Source organism: Penicillium rubens (assembly GCF_028828025.1).
Source record: "Penicillium rubens strain IBT 27055 chromosome Unknown utg000004l_segment0_segment0, whole genome shotgun sequence".
Classification (NCBI taxonomy): Eukaryota; Fungi; Ascomycota; class Eurotiomycetes; order Eurotiales; family Aspergillaceae; genus Penicillium; species Penicillium rubens.
Window position 1 is genome coordinate 784,536 of NW_026890602.1, and position 19,697 is coordinate 804,232.

The 19,697-nt window shown below is 48.3% G+C and overlaps 10 protein-coding genes across 10 annotated transcripts; 5 read left to right on the forward strand and 5 right to left on the reverse strand.

Moving 5' to 3' along the window:
• Positions 1–81: 81 nt before the first annotated feature.
• Positions 82–1,281, reverse strand: N7525_010249 (threonine/serine dehydratase; the record flags this gene model as incomplete). Its single annotated transcript, XM_002556700.1, has 2 exons — positions 82–890; positions 948–1,281. 2 exons carry the CDS (start codon positions 1,279–1,281, stop codon positions 82–84), a joined length of 1,143 nt encoding a protein of 380 aa, XP_002556746.1.
• Positions 1,282–1,869: 588 nt separating this feature from the next.
• N7525_010250 (carbon-nitrogen hydrolase family protein) lies at positions 1,870–2,807 on the forward strand (the record flags this gene model as incomplete). Its single annotated transcript, XM_002556701.1, has 2 exons — positions 1,870–1,936; positions 1,990–2,807. 2 exons carry the CDS (start codon positions 1,870–1,872, stop codon positions 2,805–2,807), a joined length of 885 nt encoding a protein of 294 aa, XP_002556747.1.
• Positions 2,808–3,572: 765 nt separating this feature from the next.
• N7525_010251 (uncharacterized protein) lies at positions 3,573–6,855 on the forward strand (the record flags this gene model as incomplete). Its single annotated transcript, XM_002556702.2, has 5 exons — positions 3,573–4,002; positions 4,058–4,275; positions 4,331–4,650; positions 4,856–5,045; positions 5,101–6,855. The coding sequence occupies 5 exons, from the start codon at positions 3,573–3,575 to the stop codon at positions 6,853–6,855; spliced, it is 2,913 nt and encodes a 970-aa protein (XP_002556748.2).
• A 338-nt stretch (positions 6,856–7,193) lies between these two features.
• N7525_010252 (uncharacterized protein) lies at positions 7,194–7,714 on the reverse strand (the record flags this gene model as incomplete). The annotated part of the gene is made up of 3 exons (XM_002556704.1): positions 7,194–7,260; positions 7,325–7,482; positions 7,556–7,714. The coding sequence occupies 3 exons, from the start codon at positions 7,712–7,714 to the stop codon at positions 7,194–7,196; spliced, it is 384 nt and encodes a 127-aa protein (XP_002556750.1).
• Positions 7,715–8,475: 761 nt separating this feature from the next.
• N7525_010253 (aminoglycoside phosphotransferase family protein) lies at positions 8,476–9,276 on the forward strand (the record flags this gene model as incomplete). Its single annotated transcript, XM_002556705.1, has 1 exon — positions 8,476–9,276. The coding sequence occupies one exon, from the start codon at positions 8,476–8,478 to the stop codon at positions 9,274–9,276; it is 801 nt and encodes a 266-aa protein (XP_002556751.1).
• Positions 9,277–10,825: 1,549 nt separating this feature from the next.
• N7525_010254 (putative MFS maltose transporter) lies at positions 10,826–12,596 on the forward strand (the record flags this gene model as incomplete). Its single annotated transcript, XM_002556707.1, has 4 exons — positions 10,826–11,044; positions 11,094–11,572; positions 11,628–11,965; positions 12,016–12,596. The coding sequence occupies 4 exons, from the start codon at positions 10,826–10,828 to the stop codon at positions 12,594–12,596; spliced, it is 1,617 nt and encodes a 538-aa protein (XP_002556753.1).
• Positions 12,597–13,019: 423 nt separating this feature from the next.
• Positions 13,020–14,643, reverse strand: N7525_010255 (MFS transporter; the record flags this gene model as incomplete). Its single annotated transcript, XM_061215036.1, has 7 exons — positions 13,020–13,538; positions 13,595–13,761; positions 13,830–13,924; positions 13,982–14,267; positions 14,321–14,380; positions 14,440–14,494; positions 14,551–14,643. The coding sequence occupies 7 exons, from the start codon at positions 14,641–14,643 to the stop codon at positions 13,020–13,022; spliced, it is 1,275 nt and encodes a 424-aa protein (XP_061067548.1).
• A 348-nt stretch (positions 14,644–14,991) lies between these two features.
• Positions 14,992–15,855, reverse strand: N7525_010256 (class I SAM-dependent methyltransferase; the record flags this gene model as incomplete). Its single annotated transcript, XM_002556709.2, has 1 exon — positions 14,992–15,855. The coding sequence occupies one exon, from the start codon at positions 15,853–15,855 to the stop codon at positions 14,992–14,994; it is 864 nt and encodes a 287-aa protein (XP_002556755.2).
• Positions 15,856–16,489: 634 nt separating this feature from the next.
• On the reverse strand, positions 16,490–17,339 carry N7525_010257 (sulfotransferase family protein; the record flags this gene model as incomplete). Its single annotated transcript, XM_002556710.2, has 2 exons — positions 16,490–17,196; positions 17,249–17,339. 2 exons carry the CDS (start codon positions 17,337–17,339, stop codon positions 16,490–16,492), a joined length of 798 nt encoding a protein of 265 aa, XP_002556756.1.
• Positions 17,340–17,785: 446 nt separating this feature from the next.
• Positions 17,786–19,436, forward strand: N7525_010258 (cytochrome P450; the record flags this gene model as incomplete). The annotated part of the gene is made up of 4 exons (XM_061215037.1): positions 17,786–17,824; positions 17,885–19,000; positions 19,053–19,219; positions 19,277–19,436. The coding sequence occupies 4 exons, from the start codon at positions 17,786–17,788 to the stop codon at positions 19,434–19,436; spliced, it is 1,482 nt and encodes a 493-aa protein (XP_061067549.1).
• Positions 19,437–19,697: the final 261 nt, after the last annotated feature.

Below are 19,697 nucleotides of genomic sequence, written 5' to 3' on the forward strand. Positions count from 1 at the left end.
GGTATTCTGGGGATTTAGAGCGACATAAGAAAGACACGGTTATAATCGTGAAGAAATTGGTGTTTTATTCGAAATTCCCTACTACTTCTCTCCATAAAGACGACAGATTGCTTCTACCGTAGTATTGCCTCCTGACAAAACCACACCAACATCCCATCCCTTCTCTCCTCCTTCCTTTTCTACAATTTGTCGAAACTCCTCATCGAATAGGATGACTGCAAATGGCACAGCAGCACTTGGCTCGATGAAGACCTTCAACCTTTCCAGAATAAGCGCCATTGCCTCTTTGATCTGTTCTTCGGTAACAGCGAAGACCCCTCTAACCTTCTTCTGATCAGAGATAACGGTCCAGCTAACTTGCCCAACGGGTGTTCGAAGACCATCCGCAATAGTCAAGGTACTGACTGTAGAGATCCGACTTCCACAAGCGAGACCCCGTCGGCCATCATCGCCGCCCTCGAATGACGGCTCGGCTCCGAAAACGTAAGTGGAAGGTTTGCTCGAGAAATAAGTAGCGGTTCCAGCGAGCAAGCCTCCTCCACCTAGAGGTGTGATAACAGCATTCAGCGTCGAATCACCCCTGAGAGTGGTTTCATCACCGGAAGCTTTCAGTAAGTCCTCCACTTGCTTTTCAAGCTCCAGCCCCGCGGTCCCTTGACCCAGAATGATATCAGGGTGGTCGTAAGGAGGAACCAGAATAGCACCCGTCTCCTTGATGACCTCTTCAACCATAGCCACGCGTTCTGGCTCAGTTGATCCGCTGAAAAGAACACGAGCGTTGTAAGCACGAGTCCCAGCTATTTTGGATTTGGTGGAGATCGAAGGCATCACGATATGGGCAGGAATGTTCAAGGTGAATGCTGCCAGCGCAAGAGCCTGAGCATGGTTGCCTTTTATTGTCAGAATTTTCCCGGTCGACGATTCAAGTTAGGAGAATGCTCCCTTACCAGAACTGTGCGTTGTCACGCCGCGCTTGCGTACCTGATCAATCCCCAATTCAGAACAGAGTCTCAATACGGCATGAAATGCGCCCCTCGCTTTGAAAGCACCAATTCTCTGGAAATTTTCACATTTGAAATAAAGTCGAAAGACTGGCGTCGCAGGCTTCTGCCCTTCAAAGGCCGTACCTTTGATTGCAGATTCCTCCTGGGCCGTAGAAGCAATGCGATCGAGGGTCTTTGATCTAAGTACCGGAGTTTGGTGGATGTATGGGCTGATCAGAGGGTACGCAGCCCTGATTGAATCGGCAGTGAGCGGAGGGCAGGTCTTATGGTCCGCCATAATGTATTCTTATACAGTGGCACACAATGAAGGAAGACAGATATCGGGATTCCCAATGGGGTTGCGTATGGATACAGTGTCGACTCTTGTAGAATATGACAACTGAAGCATTAATGAATTGTCCACACCTAGGACGACCCTCAATTGGGGTACACGGTGGAAGTAACCTGATTTGTCTCCAGCGGGTGTGGGAGTACCAGGTAGGCGGTTCAAAAAGCTCGTTCCCGCGCACCGCATCGGGAAGGTGGAAATTTGCGCGGGTTCCAGAGTAATCATTCTACTGGCTGCATCGGACTAAGCCGAGCCCGGAGGAGTTGCCAGAACCAGGTTACAGGGTACGATACTAACACACAGGATCTATAGACAGCGCTAAACTGTTTGCCGCTTCAAAAAAGTTTGGAGTCATATCCGACAAAACGTCATCTCCACTCGCGTTGGGGAATTACTCCAAACACTTACCCCGACGAAGAAAGGCACTGCACGTGAGGATGGAACCCTCACATACTTGAACTTTAGAGAGCAATTGAGGTTCTTGATTAAATGACCAACATTTAATTTTCTTGATATTACATACATCGGAACGTCAACATGTCACTACTTGGTGACGAAATTCTCCAACAGCCACTCAGAGTAGCTTGTATCCAAATAGCAAGTGGTGAGAGCAAGTTCTTCTCTCGTTGTTGCCATAAAACTAACCTGCTGGTCCAGGTCCCAACAAAGCTGATAATATTGCTAAGGCGAGAGAGAAAATCTTGCAAGCGGTAGCCGCAGGCGCTGCTCTTGTTGTTCTTCCGGAATGTTTCAACTCGCCATATTCCACAGCAAAGTTTCACGAGTATGCTGAGCCGTTGTCATCATCCCCCGACCCCACTGAGGCACCTACCTTTGCTGCATTGGCGCAGGTGGCCCAGGATGCTGGCGTTTTTCTCATAGGGGGGAGTATTCCAGAGTGTGACCAGGCCGGCAAAATCTATAATACCTGCACGGTATACTCTCCTCGAGGGAAATTGCTCGCATCTTATCGCAAGATGCATCTATTTGACGTCGACATCGCTGGTGGCATGTCATTTCATGAATCAGATACCTTATCCCCAGGAAACGAAATTATCATTGTGGATTTGGACGGGTATGGAAAAATCGGCATCGGAATATGCTATGACATGCGATTCGCAGAACTGAGTACGATTGCAGCCCGGAAGGGTGCCTTCGCACTAGTTTTCCCCTCCGCATTTAACACAACCACTGGACCACTTCATTGGGAACTTCTTGGTCGGTCTCGAGCAGTCGATAATCAGGTCTACAGTGTGCTATGCTCGCAATCGAGGGCACCACCACCTTCATACCCTGCCTGGGGGTATAGCATGGTCAGCGATCCGATGGGTCGAATTGTTGCCGGGACTAAGGAAAGCGAAGATATCATATATGCGGTATTGGACCCTAGTGTTATCAAGGAGTCTCGCCAGGCGATTCCTATTAGCTACCAGAGGAGATATGACGTGTACCCAGATATTGGGAAGCTCGTTTGAACTGCATGTAAAATCAGGATCGAGCTTGAATTGATCTAGTCATTTGCGTACCCAGTGTCAGCAGAAATTAGAACGAGTAAATGATTCAAAGTAGTTGAGTAAGGATACCAGGTATGACAGTAAGCCGATACATTATGGCATTGTATGCAAGGATAGGGCTGTCCTAATCTAAAAGAATACATAGGCGTTACTAAGTATCTTCCCACAGGGCTCCCTCTTTTCCCACCACAACTGACCAAATTTGAACCCTATTCTCTCAATAAATTTATATTGTAAAATCTTCTAAGATAATTTCTGATAAAAGTTTATATCAGATTAGCAAAACATCTCTTTTCGAATCGCCCAATATATATGGCTATCGAGTGGTAACTGATTAGAATCCAAATGTCAAGATGAATCCCAATTATATATAGTGGCTCCTATACTAAACTCGCGGTTATAATCTTTTGTCTAACTTTGAAAACTGACAACTCCCTATCCAAAATACTTACTGATATAATTTATAATATATTACTTTATATTTGTAATGACAAACAATTAAAATATAGAATAGAAATATGTTACAATATAAAATCATTGACAGAATAGGGTTCAAAGTTGGCCAGTTTTGGTAGGAAAATAGGGGGTGGGAAGATACTTGGTAACAGGGTCTGTACAATGCCGTGGACTTCTGTATAAATTCCCCACTCACTCCCCTTACTCTGCATTGGTACAAATTTCACTCCATTTATTCCGAGGCCATAGTTCATCTCACCATTGCTCAGGATGTCCGCACCATTTTACATTGGGCAACGTTTGAAGGGAAAACTAAACTGGTACAACATTACGAAGCATCTCAAGATTGTATTTGGCTGGCAAGGTGTGCGAATTGAGGCCCGAGAATTGACAACATGCACTAATTCCGAAAGATCTCAAACCGGTCAGTCAGTGGTCATCAAAAGCGTCCGTCATTTTCGCCTGGAAAATGAGCGAGATGTTCTCAAGCAATTCCAGGGCCGTAGCCCGTTCATACGCCCCTTGATTGATGAAATTATTGAACCACAAGATCCGCCAGCCATCGTTGTGAAATTCTTGGATGACCACCTTTTAAACGCCACTACCTCCAAACACCTCAGCAAACACGAAATCAAATATGTTGCTAGGCGGGTCCTCCAGGCATTAAGTGTGTTACATAGGGATGGTTTTGTGCACACTGGTTAGTATAACTAAATCTGGTATCTAAGCTAAATTCTGACCTTGTATCGTGACAGATATAAAACCTGACAATATTCTTGTGAACTACCGCACTGGAGCTGGGAGTATACGCTTCACTGATGTGCAGCTTGCAGACTGTGGAAGTACAGTTCCTGCGTGTTCTAAGTATGCAAAAGACGGTGATTTGATAGGAGCGCCTATATGGCGAAGTCCCGAAGCCCAACTTCAAATTGGCTGGGATACTTCCACTGATATATGGTCATTTGGTGCAATGGTATGTGTGTATACAAGACATGCTTTTGTCATTGGATTCTAACTGCCATTTTTAGCTTATCACTTTGATTTATGGTAGTAACTTCTTCATGTTTAAGCCGGATGCCTCCGCTGATCATTGTGAATATGCGCTGGGAATCCTTACGAAACAGTGCCAATTCTTTGGCCCATTTCCTGTCTCTTACAAAGAGATCGCTCGCCCCAGCACACTAAATATCCTTATGGGAATTATGGGAAGCCTCCGTGGGAAACAGAAGCCCTTTGAAAATATCTCAACGGAGGAAGTTTCGAGCGAGGACAAGAAGTTCATCCTAAAGATCATGAAGCTTGACCCTAGGGATAGACCTTCGGCTCAGCAGCTTCTAGATGATGAATGGTTTGATTCGGAATAGAAATGCGTACTCTTTTACGCATAAACCAGTGCATGAGTGTGTTCTATAGTTTTGGTGATTGTCTAGATGTATGAGCTACGACCCCACTGATCTCAACACGAAGATTCGCAGGTTAAAATTGGGGTAAGAAGCCTGGGCGGGGTCCCGCGGCAAAACTTTCGCAGGACCCACCGAAGCCGATTGTGACAGTGTCGACACTCGTAAAAGTCGCATCCTCCCCACAGGGCCCCAGAGTACCCAGGACTCGTCATCCTCGGATGCTCCTCCGTGCATTTATCTCGACGAAGCTATGTACAAGCCTGCTCCACGACGCCCCAAGAAGACGAGCATCGTTCGTTCCCGGTCTGGCTGCAAACCATGCCGGCAACGCCGAGTGAAGGTACGGTTCACCAGGCTTGATTAGATGCAAAAGTCCGCGCGCTAACATCCCACAGTGCGACGAGAAGCAGCCCTCATGCACCGCATGTATTCGCCGCGGAGATAAATGTGAAGTGATAACTCCCGGATTCGACTTCCGCGATGGCGTTGTGCTTGATGCCAAACCACGAAGCGTCCGCCTCAATAAACCAAAAACGACACACAGCAAAGACCTACCTGCCCACGGCACAACGACTAATGATGAACCGTGTCACTATGGGCCTGATGATTTTTTAATTGAACCCAACCATCCAGACAATGCTCCCACGCCTGCGCCTCACCCAATCCACGATGAACGGCTCTCATGCAGTCCGCCGACGCCCCAATCTCTGACCAGGACTTTTCTGTCCCCATTGCCAAGCCAAACCATAAGAAGGTCTCTCGGTCGATCAGAAAATGAGTACTTCTATCTCACGCACTGGGAGAAGTCTTGTGTGCAATCACTTCCGTCATCCCAGACACAAATCACTGCCATGGCCAAGGAGCATGCACCACTAATGCATGCTCTTCTGGCTCTCTCGGCTTGCAATATGAGTCGATCGTCGCCAGAAGGAACTAAAGGGGGGACTGAAACATCATCTTCACAAGTCGTATATCGTCCTAAGCGCGATTACCTTTTACCAAGCCAACACTACTACGGTTCAGCAATCAAGCAAATCGCAAGAACCATCGACAAAGGTACAACCAGTAGTACATCACACATTCTGGCTGCGATGGTTCTATTATGTTATTTTGAGTCCTCGATGGGAAACTTTGCGAGTTTTGCTTGCCACGCCCAAGGCGTTGACACGTTCATAAATACGCATCTCTCAACAATATCATCAGAACCCATAGGTCGTGAACTAACTGCGGCATGTGTTCTAGCGAAGTATCACACTTGGTGGCTCAGAATGAACTTTAGCTCATTCTCATTTCAGCTCAGTCAAGGCTCGCTTTCTCTGTCTCCGGATATCTCGAACATGCTTCGCTCAATCAATGCAAGGCGAGTTATAGTCACGTCTATTTTGTGCGAATCATATCGTGTCAATAACATCGCTCTTCTACAGCTGGCGCCTTGTGGAACGCAGACCTCAGGTGTTACCGTTGAAGAATGTATTGCTTATCTACGAATCGAATCAATGAGGCTCGATGAATGGCATGCTGGAGTTTCTCAGTCCGAGCTCCCCATCGAATCATTTTCCGGCCTTATGGACCACGGTGTAGGGGGCATCCGTCCCCTTACCTTCAGATCACATTATTTCGCAATGAACTACGCCTACTATGTTGCTTCCCGAATCATGCAATGCACTGCGCTGCTTCATGAATTGAATTGTGCGCGCGGTCCATCAAACGGCCCTGAAAAGAAGGAAGTCAATTTCTGGATGACTTTATTGATTCGCATTGTGTCCGGTCTCAACAAACAGGATTGCCTCAAAGGCAATGTCTACTCGATCGGAGTTTCCAGTCTCCTTACTGCTTGTCTTCTTCGGTGTCAAAATATCACGATCGGGCGATGGGTCGAGAAATGGTTGCATGAATGGGGTATATCATCCATTTTCGAGGAGGGAAGTTTCCCGGTATTTCAGGCCCTAGAGACTATTCGGCTGATCAACGAGGAGAAGGCGGCCGGTAATGAGATTTACGCTATCGCGCTGCCCGAAGATGATGGCGGTGGTACCGGAAAGTATACGTCGTATAATAGCCAGCACTTCGACAAGATTATAACGATAGGAAGAAGAGGGATCTCCGGACGGTTATATTCCGAATTGGTCCCAATCAACATGGAGAGTTAAGTACCTGATCATCATTTTGCGGGCAGACTTTCGCGCGAAAGTTGGCAGACATAACCAGGTCAACCGCGACTACTTCAAAAGTAGAATCAAAAGTTTATGTGCAAATTTCTTAACAAACTATTTGCTCGTAATCACGACAAGAAAACAACTCTGTTACACAAGATGAACCTTTGGATCTGAGTCGACCACTACACGGGATTCCCATCGAGAAGGGCATTATGACCTGAACGTCCCGAAAACCATACAGCATATAAGACGGGCCCGGGAGATAGAAAACAAAGCAGGTTAGAACGATTTTCAATATACAACATAGTAATGCCTAACATAGTATCTTCAAATCACAGGAGCGCAACACACTTCATCTCAACGTCGGTATACTCAGGGATCGACTTAACGGCGACGCAACTATTCCATGATTCGCGTACTATTAAGTCTCTGTCACATGCTATGGAAGGGGATGTTTACTTACGTTCGAGCTGGCTTTATCTCACCGAACCACTGCAAATAGGTCTCGTTCATCTTCTCGAAATCTCCCATATCGGCCAGGAAAACATTAACCTCAACCATTTTCTCTAGGCTGGATCCGGCTGATTCCAGCACTGCTTTCAGGTTTTTGATGCATTGGTTCTAAGGTAGAGTCAGGTAAAGTGTTTTTGGATGAATACATATAAGTCACGGGTTTGTTTGCTCGATAACGTACTGCACGGTCCTGCACGGTCCCCGAGACGATCCTGCCAGTAGAGTCCTTCGGAAGCTGACCAGAGCAGAAGACAAAGCCGTTTGCAACAACTGCTTGGTTGTAGAATGGTCGAGGAGGAGGTGCCTCCGCTGTGTTGACTGCTTCGCGGCTAGAAGACATACTGGCTATGTTCCCTGAAATGATGAGAGTAAATTTACTCTGAAGCCGGTCGTCCCTATTCCGTTCTTATGTTTGACTGAAATCGCGTCATTGGGGTAACCCCAAGCTGACCATATGCCTTGATCCACAGCTGCATGGGCTTCAGTGAAGCCGGGGGGGCAGTCGACTTGTCTTTCCACATCTGAATCCGCCGGAGCACCACTGTGGATAGTAACCCTAAGAATTGGAGAATTGTCGTCAACATTTACACTCTCAGCAATTACTCCAAGCCACAGTCATTGCCCTTAGCGGAATCCTGTTGTTCGGCCCAGTCTCTCTTTGTTGGAGTATAGTTCCATGCGCTCTGCTTCGCTCTCGCGCACCCGATATGGCATGTGGGGCGATGGGTCTGGGACCCGCCAACGTGTGTTGTCGGCAAGGCTATTCATAGAGACACAATACGATAGAGAATCAATGGAGAAAGCAACGTATGTATTGGGGTGGACAGAGAGGAGAAAGAGAGAGAGAGCACAGGCAACTATCTAGGTCCTATTATACATATGCTGCCTTAGACATCTAACATAATATCCCGTATTAAAAGTCCAATTCTAGTATACAACCAGCCCCTATAATTCGCTTTCAAAAATACGGACTTTCCAGGGTCCGCCACCCATATGAAATATGAAAGGGATCACCCAAATTACAGTTTCTTTTACCCATTCATCTTGGCCCTTGATAGCCAGCTTTAACTTGCATATCCGCCATCATATAAAACCACCACCATGCCAATATCCGAGCGAATAACATCTCTTTTTCTCCGAGCTCGGCTTTGGTTGGGCGAGAAGCGCTTCGGCTCCTTAGGACCGAGCGTAGTGAAAGTGAGCGAAACCCGAATAATCAAGGGCCCGTGTGAGTCGGCAGAGCTTGAAGGCCTGAAACACGTTGCACAGTACACTTCTACACCTGTTCCGAAAGTTTATCGGACCTACTATGTTTCTGGACGTCTTTTTATCGAAATGGAATACATCCAGGGGGTCACGCTGCAAGCTATATGGGCTAGCCTCAATTTATCATCCACTAAAAAGCAAGCCATTGTTAAACAGGTTGCTACTTACATCGATCAACTCCGACTTCTCGAGCCGCCACAGAAAGGAGTTGTTGCTTCAGCAGGACTAGGACAATACCTTGACTACCGTATAGGGTACAATCCTTTCGGCCCCTTTTTCAACAATGAAGAATTTCATTCTTTTCTCCGCGGACACATCCCATTGGAGGATTGTACACAAGTGTATAGTGAATCTGTCACGCAGTGCCATTCTCGCCAATACCGGACCTTTTTCGCGCATGGAGATCTTTGCCCACGTAATATCATCATACGCAATGGCGATATTGTTGCAATTGTTGATTGGCAATTCGCTGGGTGGTACCCGGAATATTGGGAATATACAAAAGCGCATTTTGCACTTTTCGACATGCCGGACTGGTATGCCGAGTTTCAGAATGCTGTGCTTAGATACGATGATGAATTGGTTGCGGAACGTGCTCTCTGGGAGCAATTTGATCAACCGGGAATGCTGCGATGAGGATTCGAGGTTATTGTAATTGGAGCAAAGATAGATAGGCAAGGCTACACTGTCGTTGAAGCGAAGAAGCAAACAGATACACTGGACGCATCACTTGAACATTGAATTTGGAACGTTGTTGGACACTACTGATTCAGGGCGTCGACTTCATTCTTTTTTGGAATATCATCAGCACCGATCTGTTAGCGCGTCTTCTTCCTTGGGGACCTCCTGATCAATTTGCATCAGTTGTAGACGCTTATGTGGGTCTCTTATGATGTATTGTACAATTGAATTATGTTTCTTCGTTTCCTGCGCTAATAGCAATTGGTACTCCCCAGCTGAAAATTGGAAAGATGGGCTGGTGGCTAGTATGGAAAGGACGGTCAACCGCACTTCAAGCGTGCATTGGACTGTATCATTTGCCATCTGCCATGCAGATAGCCCCCCACTGTGGAGTATGTCGTATATAAGCTTATGTTTTGAAGGAGCTAGGTACCTAGGTAGGTTAGGCGCTATTCTGGAGTTACCCGTGGACCTCATGGTTGATTATTAACTAGCAGCCGCACTAAGGGACGGCGGTTTCTAAAGTGGGGTTCTCTTTCTTACTTTACTCTTTGGCCACAAATTATGCGCTGGACTCTACCTCCGTCGCCAAACGCCACTTCCTTCTCTCCACTGGAGGAAATTCAGGATCCGTACGGGGTCAAGGCGCGGGGTAGTGACCGTCCGGGGTAGAACTCGCCGAGCCCATAGCGCGCGGATGAGATGACACCGAGCCGTGTCCGACTCAGAGATCCGTCAGGTTCTTTCAAGATCGATAATATTTATCTTGGGTCATGCACGTCCAATCGCACCCTCCGGCTAAGCATGGTATTTTACAGAGATAGAGAGATCAAGCATCATGAGCATCAGACTTCATGTTCGGAGACCAGCGTTCGAAGACATTCTGAATGGCTCACGTCTGCTAAATATTCGTACTCCGAGTCAAGCACTAGCGCTTATCCTCTCCCAGCTCCTTGATTAAATTTACTCGCTCATTATAATAGGCTCGACAGAGCTGAACCCCCTGACAGGGAATCAGGGGGGTCGGATTTCAGAGTGTACAAGAAAGAAACTTGGGACGGGGGCACAGGCAGGACTCGCACTAACTGAACGAGGATCCTGGACACTCCCCCTTCGATCCAAAGCAGGAAATTATCCGGCGAATAGAACGCCACATTTCAACGCAAACCACCCCATCCAGTCACGAAATTGCCCTTTCAGCATACCCCGCAAAGGAACCATACCATTCCGTCCCGGCTAGTATCTATCGGGACTAGTACCTGTCAGATTACTTCGCTCGACAAGATCCCGCCATAATCAAGTGACACTGCTACCGTAGTGCCCGGATAAATGACCCTCGTGATTGGAGATGTTGGGTTCAGGAGGTCAAGCTCCGGGACAAGCTTCACTCAACTGAGCTAAGATCAGCACCATCACGAGCGTGTCGTCGCAGGTATAAAAGATTGAAACCCCCAGTCGTGCCTGCCTCTCTTTCATTCACCCGTTTCTCACAGAAATCGTCAACATGAATAGCGGTATCACTGAGAAGCAGACCTCAGCGGAGGAGGTCGAAGCGCAGCCCAACTCCACGGGCGGACCTGTTCACGATGTCGGCGAGAAGGTCGACTACGACAGAGCGGGTGCCATCGAAGCCGAGGTGCTCGAACATAATATGACTGTGCTCGAGGCCGTCAAGGCCTATCCCGCTGCCAGTTGGTGGGCATTCGTGATGTCGTGCACCATTGTAAGCTCTTGTCCATGATAGGCAGATCATTTCTCTAACGCTGCGATAGATCATGGAGTCATACTGTGTTTTCTTAATGGGACAGTTCATAGCGACAAAGAAATTCGCCGAGGACTTTGGTGTACTGAGCGAAAAGACAAATGAGTGGATTATCGAAGCTTCATGGCAGTCAGCGTTTCAGTGTAGCGGGCCAATCGGTGCCTTCATCGGTGTATTCATCGCAGGCCCCATTACCAGTTCGATTGGATATCGATGGGCAACCATTGGCGGTCTCATGTTCTTGAACGCCTTCATCTTCATCTTCTATTTCGGCAACAGCCAAGGGATGTTTTTTGCGTCCCAGATCCTGGAAGGCATCCCGTGGGGCATTTTTATCGCCAATGCACCCGCCTACTGTGCCGAAATTGTACCAATGAGACTGAGAGCTCCAGCGACGCAGATGTTGCAGATGTTCTGGGCAATCGGGTCGATTATAGTCGGCGGTATCACTTACCACTACCAATCCAAGCCTGACTCGTCATCGTACAGGTTCGTCCACTTCCATTGATGCCTTCGAGTAGCATCCTACTAACAGTCATTCCAGAGTTCCCATTGCGCTCCAGTGGATGTTTCCTACTCCCCTCGCTATCCTACTCTTCCTTGCGCCTGAATCTCCATGGTGGCTCGTACGAAAGGGCCGTCTGGCTGAGGCAGAGAAGGCTGTCAGACGGCTTGGACGCGCAAGTGCCAACGATAATCCCGCTGACGCAGTCGCAATGATGCGTCGCACTATTGAACTCGAGAAGACTGAGAAGAAGCCCAGTCTCGTTGAACTGTGGAGAGGTACCGATCGCTACCGCACATTGATTGTGTGCGGTGTGTACGCATCTCAGAATCTAACAGGCAATCTAATTGCTAACCAAGCGGTTTACTTTTTCAAACGTGAGTCGAGCCATTTCCCGCAACCTCATAGCAGACTAACACCAGCTCAGAGGCCGGCATGGCACCCGATACCGCATTTGCACTTGGTCTCATTACTTCTGCCCTCCAGTGGATCATGGTCATGCTCTCTTGGATCCTCACCACATACCTCGGCCGACGCACCATCTATGTCTACGGTCAATTCATCAACTGTGCATTCTTGGTCGCGCTCGGTATTGCGGCTTCAGTTGGCGATAGTACGGCTGCTAGCAATGCACAAGCATCACTTGGCTTGATAGTATCCGTCCTGTTCTGCTTGGGACCCGCCCCTGCCTCATGGGTCATTATCGGCGAGACATCTTCCGTTCGTCTCAGGCCACTGACAACCGGTATTGGACGAGGTGCCTACTACTTGGTCAATATTCCTTGCATCTTCCTTTCCAGCTACATGCTCAACGATGATACGGCGAAGCTGGGCGGCAAGAGCGGCTACGTCTGGGCTGGTACCGCCTTTTTCTGCACCGTCGTGTCCTGGATCTGGATCCCAGAGATGAAGCACAGATCCTTCCGTGAGATCGACATTCTGTTCCGGCGTCGTGTCCAGGCCCGGAAATGGAAAAAGACGGTCATCGATATCCACGATGACGAGTAGATGGAGATTGCTGTTCGGAGAATCCTGAGTGGTACTGCTTGTGCAGGAATAGGCGGTAGCGTTGAGTTTTCTTACTAGATACTGACAGATAATTATTTTCAAGATGAGTTAAAAGGTGAGGATCATTGCGGAAAGTGCTGCATCCTCTACCCTCGTTGGAAATGGCTGCTACCGTACCAGGGTTGCTTTTGGCATATCCGATAGAAGAGACTAATACCACGTGGTCCTGACAAAGTAGGATAGCTGAGTCTGGTTTATGTACATGAGCTTTCTACTCTCGCCTCGCTCGGACCGAGCGTGGCCTTTGAGGTCCGAAGGTTAGAACTTAATATACATACCGTACTACCGCTCGGTCAGTCTTTGTTCGTATTCTGATTCGAAAATTCTCATTGCTAGCTTGCTAGCCGAATATTGATATCGGGTCTACGGATTGACAATCAAGGACAAGAGACCAATGAATGCTGATGTGCCACCCAATACCAGAGTCATACCTCCCCAGCCAAGGTATAACCTCGCATAGCCAGCGATAAGAGGCCCAACAAACTGACCGATTGCAATGGCCATATTGCAGAACGCATAGCCCGTGCCCATTCCACTCCTTTGGTTGGGGTCGACCCCACGTGTCACCTCAATCTCCCGCACAGCATCAGACACCTCAGCCATGACCTGCGCCTGGGAGGTCGTCAGGAAAAGGCCGGCCCCAGTCACCAGTGCGATGAACCCAATCTGGTGGCTAGGAGACGGGCCGTCGGTTATTCGGAGGGCAACAAGTGGGAAAAAGGCCAAGATCAGCTCGATAGCGATCGTTCGACGGCGCTTCCAGTCACGACCGTATCTGCTCAATGGGATGCTGAGGAAACTTGGAAGAGATATTCCCAAGAAGACCAGACCCGCATTTGTTGAGGACCATTTGTATGCCTCCATAGTGAATAGCGGTAGGGTCTGGGACATTGTTAGATACCGAAGTTCGCTGCAATGCCAAGATATACACAACATACTGTCTCGAAAGCGGCAAGGATAGACGAAATTGTGATTTCACTTAGCACTGCTGTCATGAAGCGCATATCCACAAAGTCGCGAAGATGCAGAGAAGCTTTGGAGCCATCCTTCGGAGGCAGTAATGGCGCCTCTTCTCCAGCCAGAGGTGGCAAGCTTTCTTCCCGATCTACTGAATGGTTAGAAACTTATCTCCCAAACATTATATCGCCCAAACTTCGGTCAGACATCATTTACTACCTTTCTCAAGTATCATTATGCGTAGTATGACGTCGCATATCAGCATAAAAACTGGAAACGCGAAGGCCCCGTGTACACCAAAGTGATCGAAACTGTATTCTTATGAGCACATCTCCCCAGTGGGTCGTCAGTGAAAGTGGGAAGCATACAGAAGGCCTCCTATGACAGGACCGGAAATCACTCCCCAGGTGTATGAAGTGGATACGAATGCCATATATTCCCCTCTCTTTTCAGGGGAAGCAGTGTCTGCAACGATCGCGAAACTCAAGACACCTACCACTGCCCCCGACAGACCCTGGCACACTCGAGCAATGATTAGAAGAGCTGGCGAATGTCCGAATAGGAAAACCGAGGTCGATACTGCGATTGCGATGTATCCGAAGATCAAGGGGGATTTGCGGGATTGAATGCGATCGCTTATGAGGCCGACAAGTGCTACTCATAATTAGCTGACAATTATTCTTCAACTGAATCTCATGAATACTTACGGGATGCGACAAGTAGGGCCGCTCCGTATGCTGCGAGCAATATTGATGTCCATTGTTGAACTGTGTAGCTTATTAGTATCCTGGAAAACTTCTGCGATTGCGTGTGTAGATCCTCGTACTTTCATCGCTCGATGTTATGTTGTTCATGAGTAGGTAGGGCAAGATAGGAATGACCTAGAAAACATTTTGTCAGTGTCAATAAATGCTGACTGTGACCCAAGAGGTTGTACCATGCTGTAAACAAAGTTATCTGTAAATGTCGAAAGGCACATTGCCACTAAGACAAATCCCCCCGACGCTCGCAGCTCGCGAAAGCGCCCCATGCTGAACCCAGGATGATAACCGGATGATATGAAATAGGTTAGCCAAAAACACGTCGCAACTGAGGAAGGAGCTCCGTAGGCGACGCGGATTTTCTAAGGATTAAGAAGTAGTGGTGATGAGGGAGACTAGGGAATACAATATGAATGATCCACAAGGTGACATTGATAGACGCAGGGGGGCGGATGCAGACTCTAATAGTTGCCTTGGCTTCTTTCAGCTCATACATACGAGTCAGCCGCACCGTAATAAGGGGTGGATGGGGACAGTAAAGTTTACACGTAGGTGATCATTGAAAGACAGCCGTCTTGATCCGCAGACAAACAGCCTAACTAGAATGAGTCTATTCTCTAAGCCGTTGTGTTGAATACATAGAATGTCTCATGAGCCCCCCTGATACGTTCAACAAAAGTCACTCCCGTCTTAGACGAAAGAGACACCAATTCGTCTTCCTCCCACTGGCGCATCTTCATGGAAATATTGTTCTTCTCCAAGATAGTTTGATCCTCGTTATTCCCGGCCTCCAGGTCAAACTTGACGTACTTGATGTTACCTTCTAAATCACCTCGATGATTCGATTCTCGGTACACGATATGAGGGAACATTGAGCTTTGAATCTCTGTGACACCCTGAGGCTGATGAAATGCGATGTCCTTTTTCTTGTGGAGGAGAGAGCCGTCATAAATTGAAACATAGGCTCGTCCAGTTCCCGGACGTAAAACCTTGGACACCTGATTGAGGAATGTTTCTGGCTGACCATATTCAGACAAATGACTGATGGATCCGATGGAGAATATCAGAAGATCAACCTTAAGATGCACCCTCTCACGCATCACGGCCTCCAGATCAAGAGCAGAGCCATTGATCCAACTGACATGCCCTTTCAGAGGCCCTGTAGTGATCCTTTTGGCCTTGTCCAGCATATGCTGCGCATTGTCAACCCCCAAGACTTCGGTGTTGGAAAAATCGGCGTTGACCTCGGTGGCGTTACGTTCAAGACCATGGAGAACACGTCCCGTACCTGTTCCGACATCCATGATGACAAAAGGATCATCAGGGGTAGACGGTCGCGAAGCTTTCAAATCCTGGTAGGTCTTCCAGTAGAAGGAGGCGTCATCGACGGATTGCGAGGTCGGCGCGACGATGTCGTAGTAGTCGACCAAATAGGGCGAACTATAGAGATCATTGGGTCGGTCTTGGGTCGAGACAGTCATCTTTGAGAGTATTGAATTGTATGAAGCAAAGCTGCAGAATTCGAGACAAGCAACAGAAATAATAAATAGGAAATAACAAAACCGCAGTCTAGGAAACCGAACACACACCCCGCGCAGTACAGAGTGCTTCACGACTCTTCCGTATCCTCATCAAGAAATACGGAGTACTCCGCAAGCCCCTTCGCATTAGCTTCATGACGAGTGCAATCTATCACACGAGGTAATTGCTTTTTTGTGGCTTGACGTAGCTTTTGTTATGATGCATGTTGAAGAGGCTGGCTGAAAAGGGGGCGATCAGCCAGAGTGGGGGGGCATTGCATGAAAGTGTGATGAACCCCCAACATTGAAAACCCAGCTGGCCACAACTCGACGCATGCACCTCAATTTGACAGCTCATCGACTGCATTTTGGGGTACATGGGCATCACCAAGGCACATTCGTTCATAACCAAAGTTAATTTAGCTCTGATAACTATTTTACATTATAATTGGACACGGAGTACTCCGTATACTACCATTCGGGAAGAGGAAAGTCTCTACGTATATATCTCATGCTCCACATTGGCGCTCCACAACGCCTCCACTGTTATTCACTAGCTGAGTTACTTCGTACTGCGTGCTGTACGATAGTATATTTATGATTTCAGGAAAGAGAACCACAGCCCAGCCGCGATCACGGGAACGAACACAGCCAGCCACGGCTTGAGCATGCCGGTCAGCATTGCCGCATCGGCCTCTTCTGCACCCTGGTTGAACTCATTCGTGTTGTTGACCCTGGGATATGGCTTACCCGGCACAGGCACGCCGAGAAACGCGCATAGTGGTTCCCACCCATCACCAAGCCGGAGCTCCAGGAGCCGGTCTGGGTCAACCCCATTCCGCACCCGGTCATTATGTTGGAGATAGCGATCCATGGTCTCAAGGCTGTGGTAATTGTTGTTGCAGATGACCTTGTAAGCCGTTTTGACCATGCGCATCTCGGGCCCAAGTCGCTTGCTGTCGAAATACTGGAGAACTTTCAATAGTGGCTTTTCCAGCCAGGGAATGATGGTGCCATGGATTGATTTGAACCAAGAATCGGCGGATCGGGTGGTGAGGATTATTTTCGCGTCGGGATACAGCTTGTGAAAGTCATCCCAGAAAAGGCAGGCCGGAATATCCAACAGCGCATCGTACGGGCCTCGCAGTTTGTCAAAATCCTTCCGATCGTACGGATGATTTCCGCCGAAGAAGCGGCAGTTCATAGCCTCCGTCCATTGATTATACATGCGACTGGGATCGTCGATGGGCTCGCACATGTGCCATGGGGTATATCCTAGTTCTTTCAATGCCAAGTACAGAGCTGGAAAGTTCAGTCACAGTCTCAGGAAGGGAATCATGGGCAATAAGCTTACATGCTGTGCCAGTGCGCGAAAGTCCCACGACCACCAGCCGTAAAGGGGTCTCGGGCTCATATGGTGGCTCCTTATCGATCAAGCGGCCCATAGTCACGATGTCAGAATCGAAGGGAGGGATTTGGGGAAAGATTGAGTTGGTAAAATCATAAATGAACATGAGAGTTATAAAACTTTTTGTGAAAGAGGAATAATTGGGGGGCATCGTCCATACGCATCAATAATTCCCTGTAGTAAACCACCGCAAAGACCCACCGATACGGCGACCAATCGATCGGAAATTATTTCGCTGACGGTCTGCAGGAGGGCGAGCTGAGCTGCGGTCGGTGCTCAATATGGCGATCGATGGGGTCAATGTTTGCAAAATATGACAGATACATCAGTTAGTATGTGCAGTGTACTCCGTACTCCGTAAGGTACCTGAGGCATGAGGCACTCAACAGGGTCGTCACATTTATAACCACGCCGTGTTGAAGTCAGTCCTGTTTGCTCTGAATACTCATTTACCTCCACTCTACGTGAATTGGTACAGCAACAATGCAACTTCTGGAATGGGTAGTGGCTCTCACTGGTCTGGTATGGCACACTCAAGGCTCTTTCACTCCTTCACTCGAGCAATCAACTAATCTCGTCCAGTGGATAATCTCTCATCTCTGCCTCGCCATATACAATGTGTTTTTCCATCCTCTACGAAATTACCCCGGACCGAAGCTGGACGCCGCGACCGGGCTGGTTTATGTTTACCACATGGTGAGAGGAAACAGTTGTAAATACCTCGCCGGCCTCCATGAAAAGTACGGGGAAGTTGTTCGAGCTGGTCCCAACGAGATTTCATACATGACCGTGTCGGCCAACAAGACAATCTTCGGGAACAAAACTACCGAGAAAATGTCCTTTGAGAAAAACCCCGCCGTGTACATTCAGGGCGAAGGCACAGCACAGAATATTCTCTTTGCCAGCACTGGAGAACATCCGCGATTCAAGAAGCTCATGTCCCCAGCATTCTCCGAGCAGGCAATCAAAGAGCAGGAGCCGACGATTCAACAGTATACTAGTATCATGATTGACGCATTAAGAAACAACCGATCGGGAGAAGCATGCTATCCCGATGCAAATGGAATCGCAAACATCGGAGCTTGGTGCAATTTCCTCATTTTCGACATTCTGAGCTGCCTCTCCTTCGGCAAACCCATCGGCTGTCTCCAGATGGCCGATTACCACGAGTGGGCCAATGTGATCTTTGGTGCCATGAAGCATTCCCATTTCTTGCAGTGTGCCCATCGACTCAAGCCCTACCACCGGCTCCTCGAAAAATTGATTCCCGGAGATATCAGTGGCCCTTACGAGACGCACATGCAAAACGTGCGAAAAAATCTACGCGAACGCGAGACAATGGAAAACCTTGCCCGGGCAGACTTTGCCTCTTTTATCCCCAAAGGGATGTCCGAAGACGAATTGGTCGACAATGTGAACATTCTTGCTACCGCTGGTAGCGAAACGACGGCCACCACGCTCTCTTCACTTTTCTACTATCTGACACATAACCCGGACAGTTACCAGAAACTGGTCGACGAAGTCCGATCGACTTTTTCGAGTGAGGAGGAAATTACTTTCAATGCCGTGGCTAGCCTAAAATACCTGAAGGCCGTCATCCAGGAAACTTTCCGAATTCACCCTTCAGTTCCGGTCGGGCTGCACCGTATTACCCCTAAAGCTGGCAGCTACATTGATGGAAAATGGGTACCTGGTGGGGTAAGTACCAGTCATGATCCCCCGATGCGGCACGCAGCTGATACATGCACAGACTTGGGTGTCAGTTGCCCTCCTCGCAGCTTACAGATCACCGAGGTACTGGAAGCAGCCGGAGGATTTCCTTCCAGAGCGGTGGCTGGAGGACCCGGAATTTGCTTCGGACAATCGTCAGATCTGGGCACCTTTCTCCATTGGCCCAAGGAAATGCATTGGAATCAAGTAAGTCCCCTGAGCTGGCCAGGCTGGGAATCATTTGCTGATCAGATTCCCACACAGTTTGGCGTATCTGAATATGCGGTTGATCGTGGCCCGACTGCTGTGGAACTTTGACTTCGATCCGCAGCCCGATAATGTTGATCCACACGAGCTGAAGGAATATGGGGTTTGGCAGGGTCAGGTTCCACTGAATCTGAAGATCCGCGATGCAAGGGCGTAAACGAGTGGGGTGTAGATAAGCAATAACGAAAAACGAGTTGATTTGGAGACTGTGTTTGGTATGCAGAAGAATGATGCATCACAGTATGGAGCAATCTAGACTTTCAAGCCAGCTTGGGCTGTTGTATGTATCGATTGTGCATGTGGAGCAGGTACCGTGCAGGATGCATGAGTGTAGATCTCAATATGCAAAAATAACCTCCAGGGCTGAGGACTACGGGAGCTGAGGAGCTGAGTATCTCACCGTGGCGCTATTAATTTA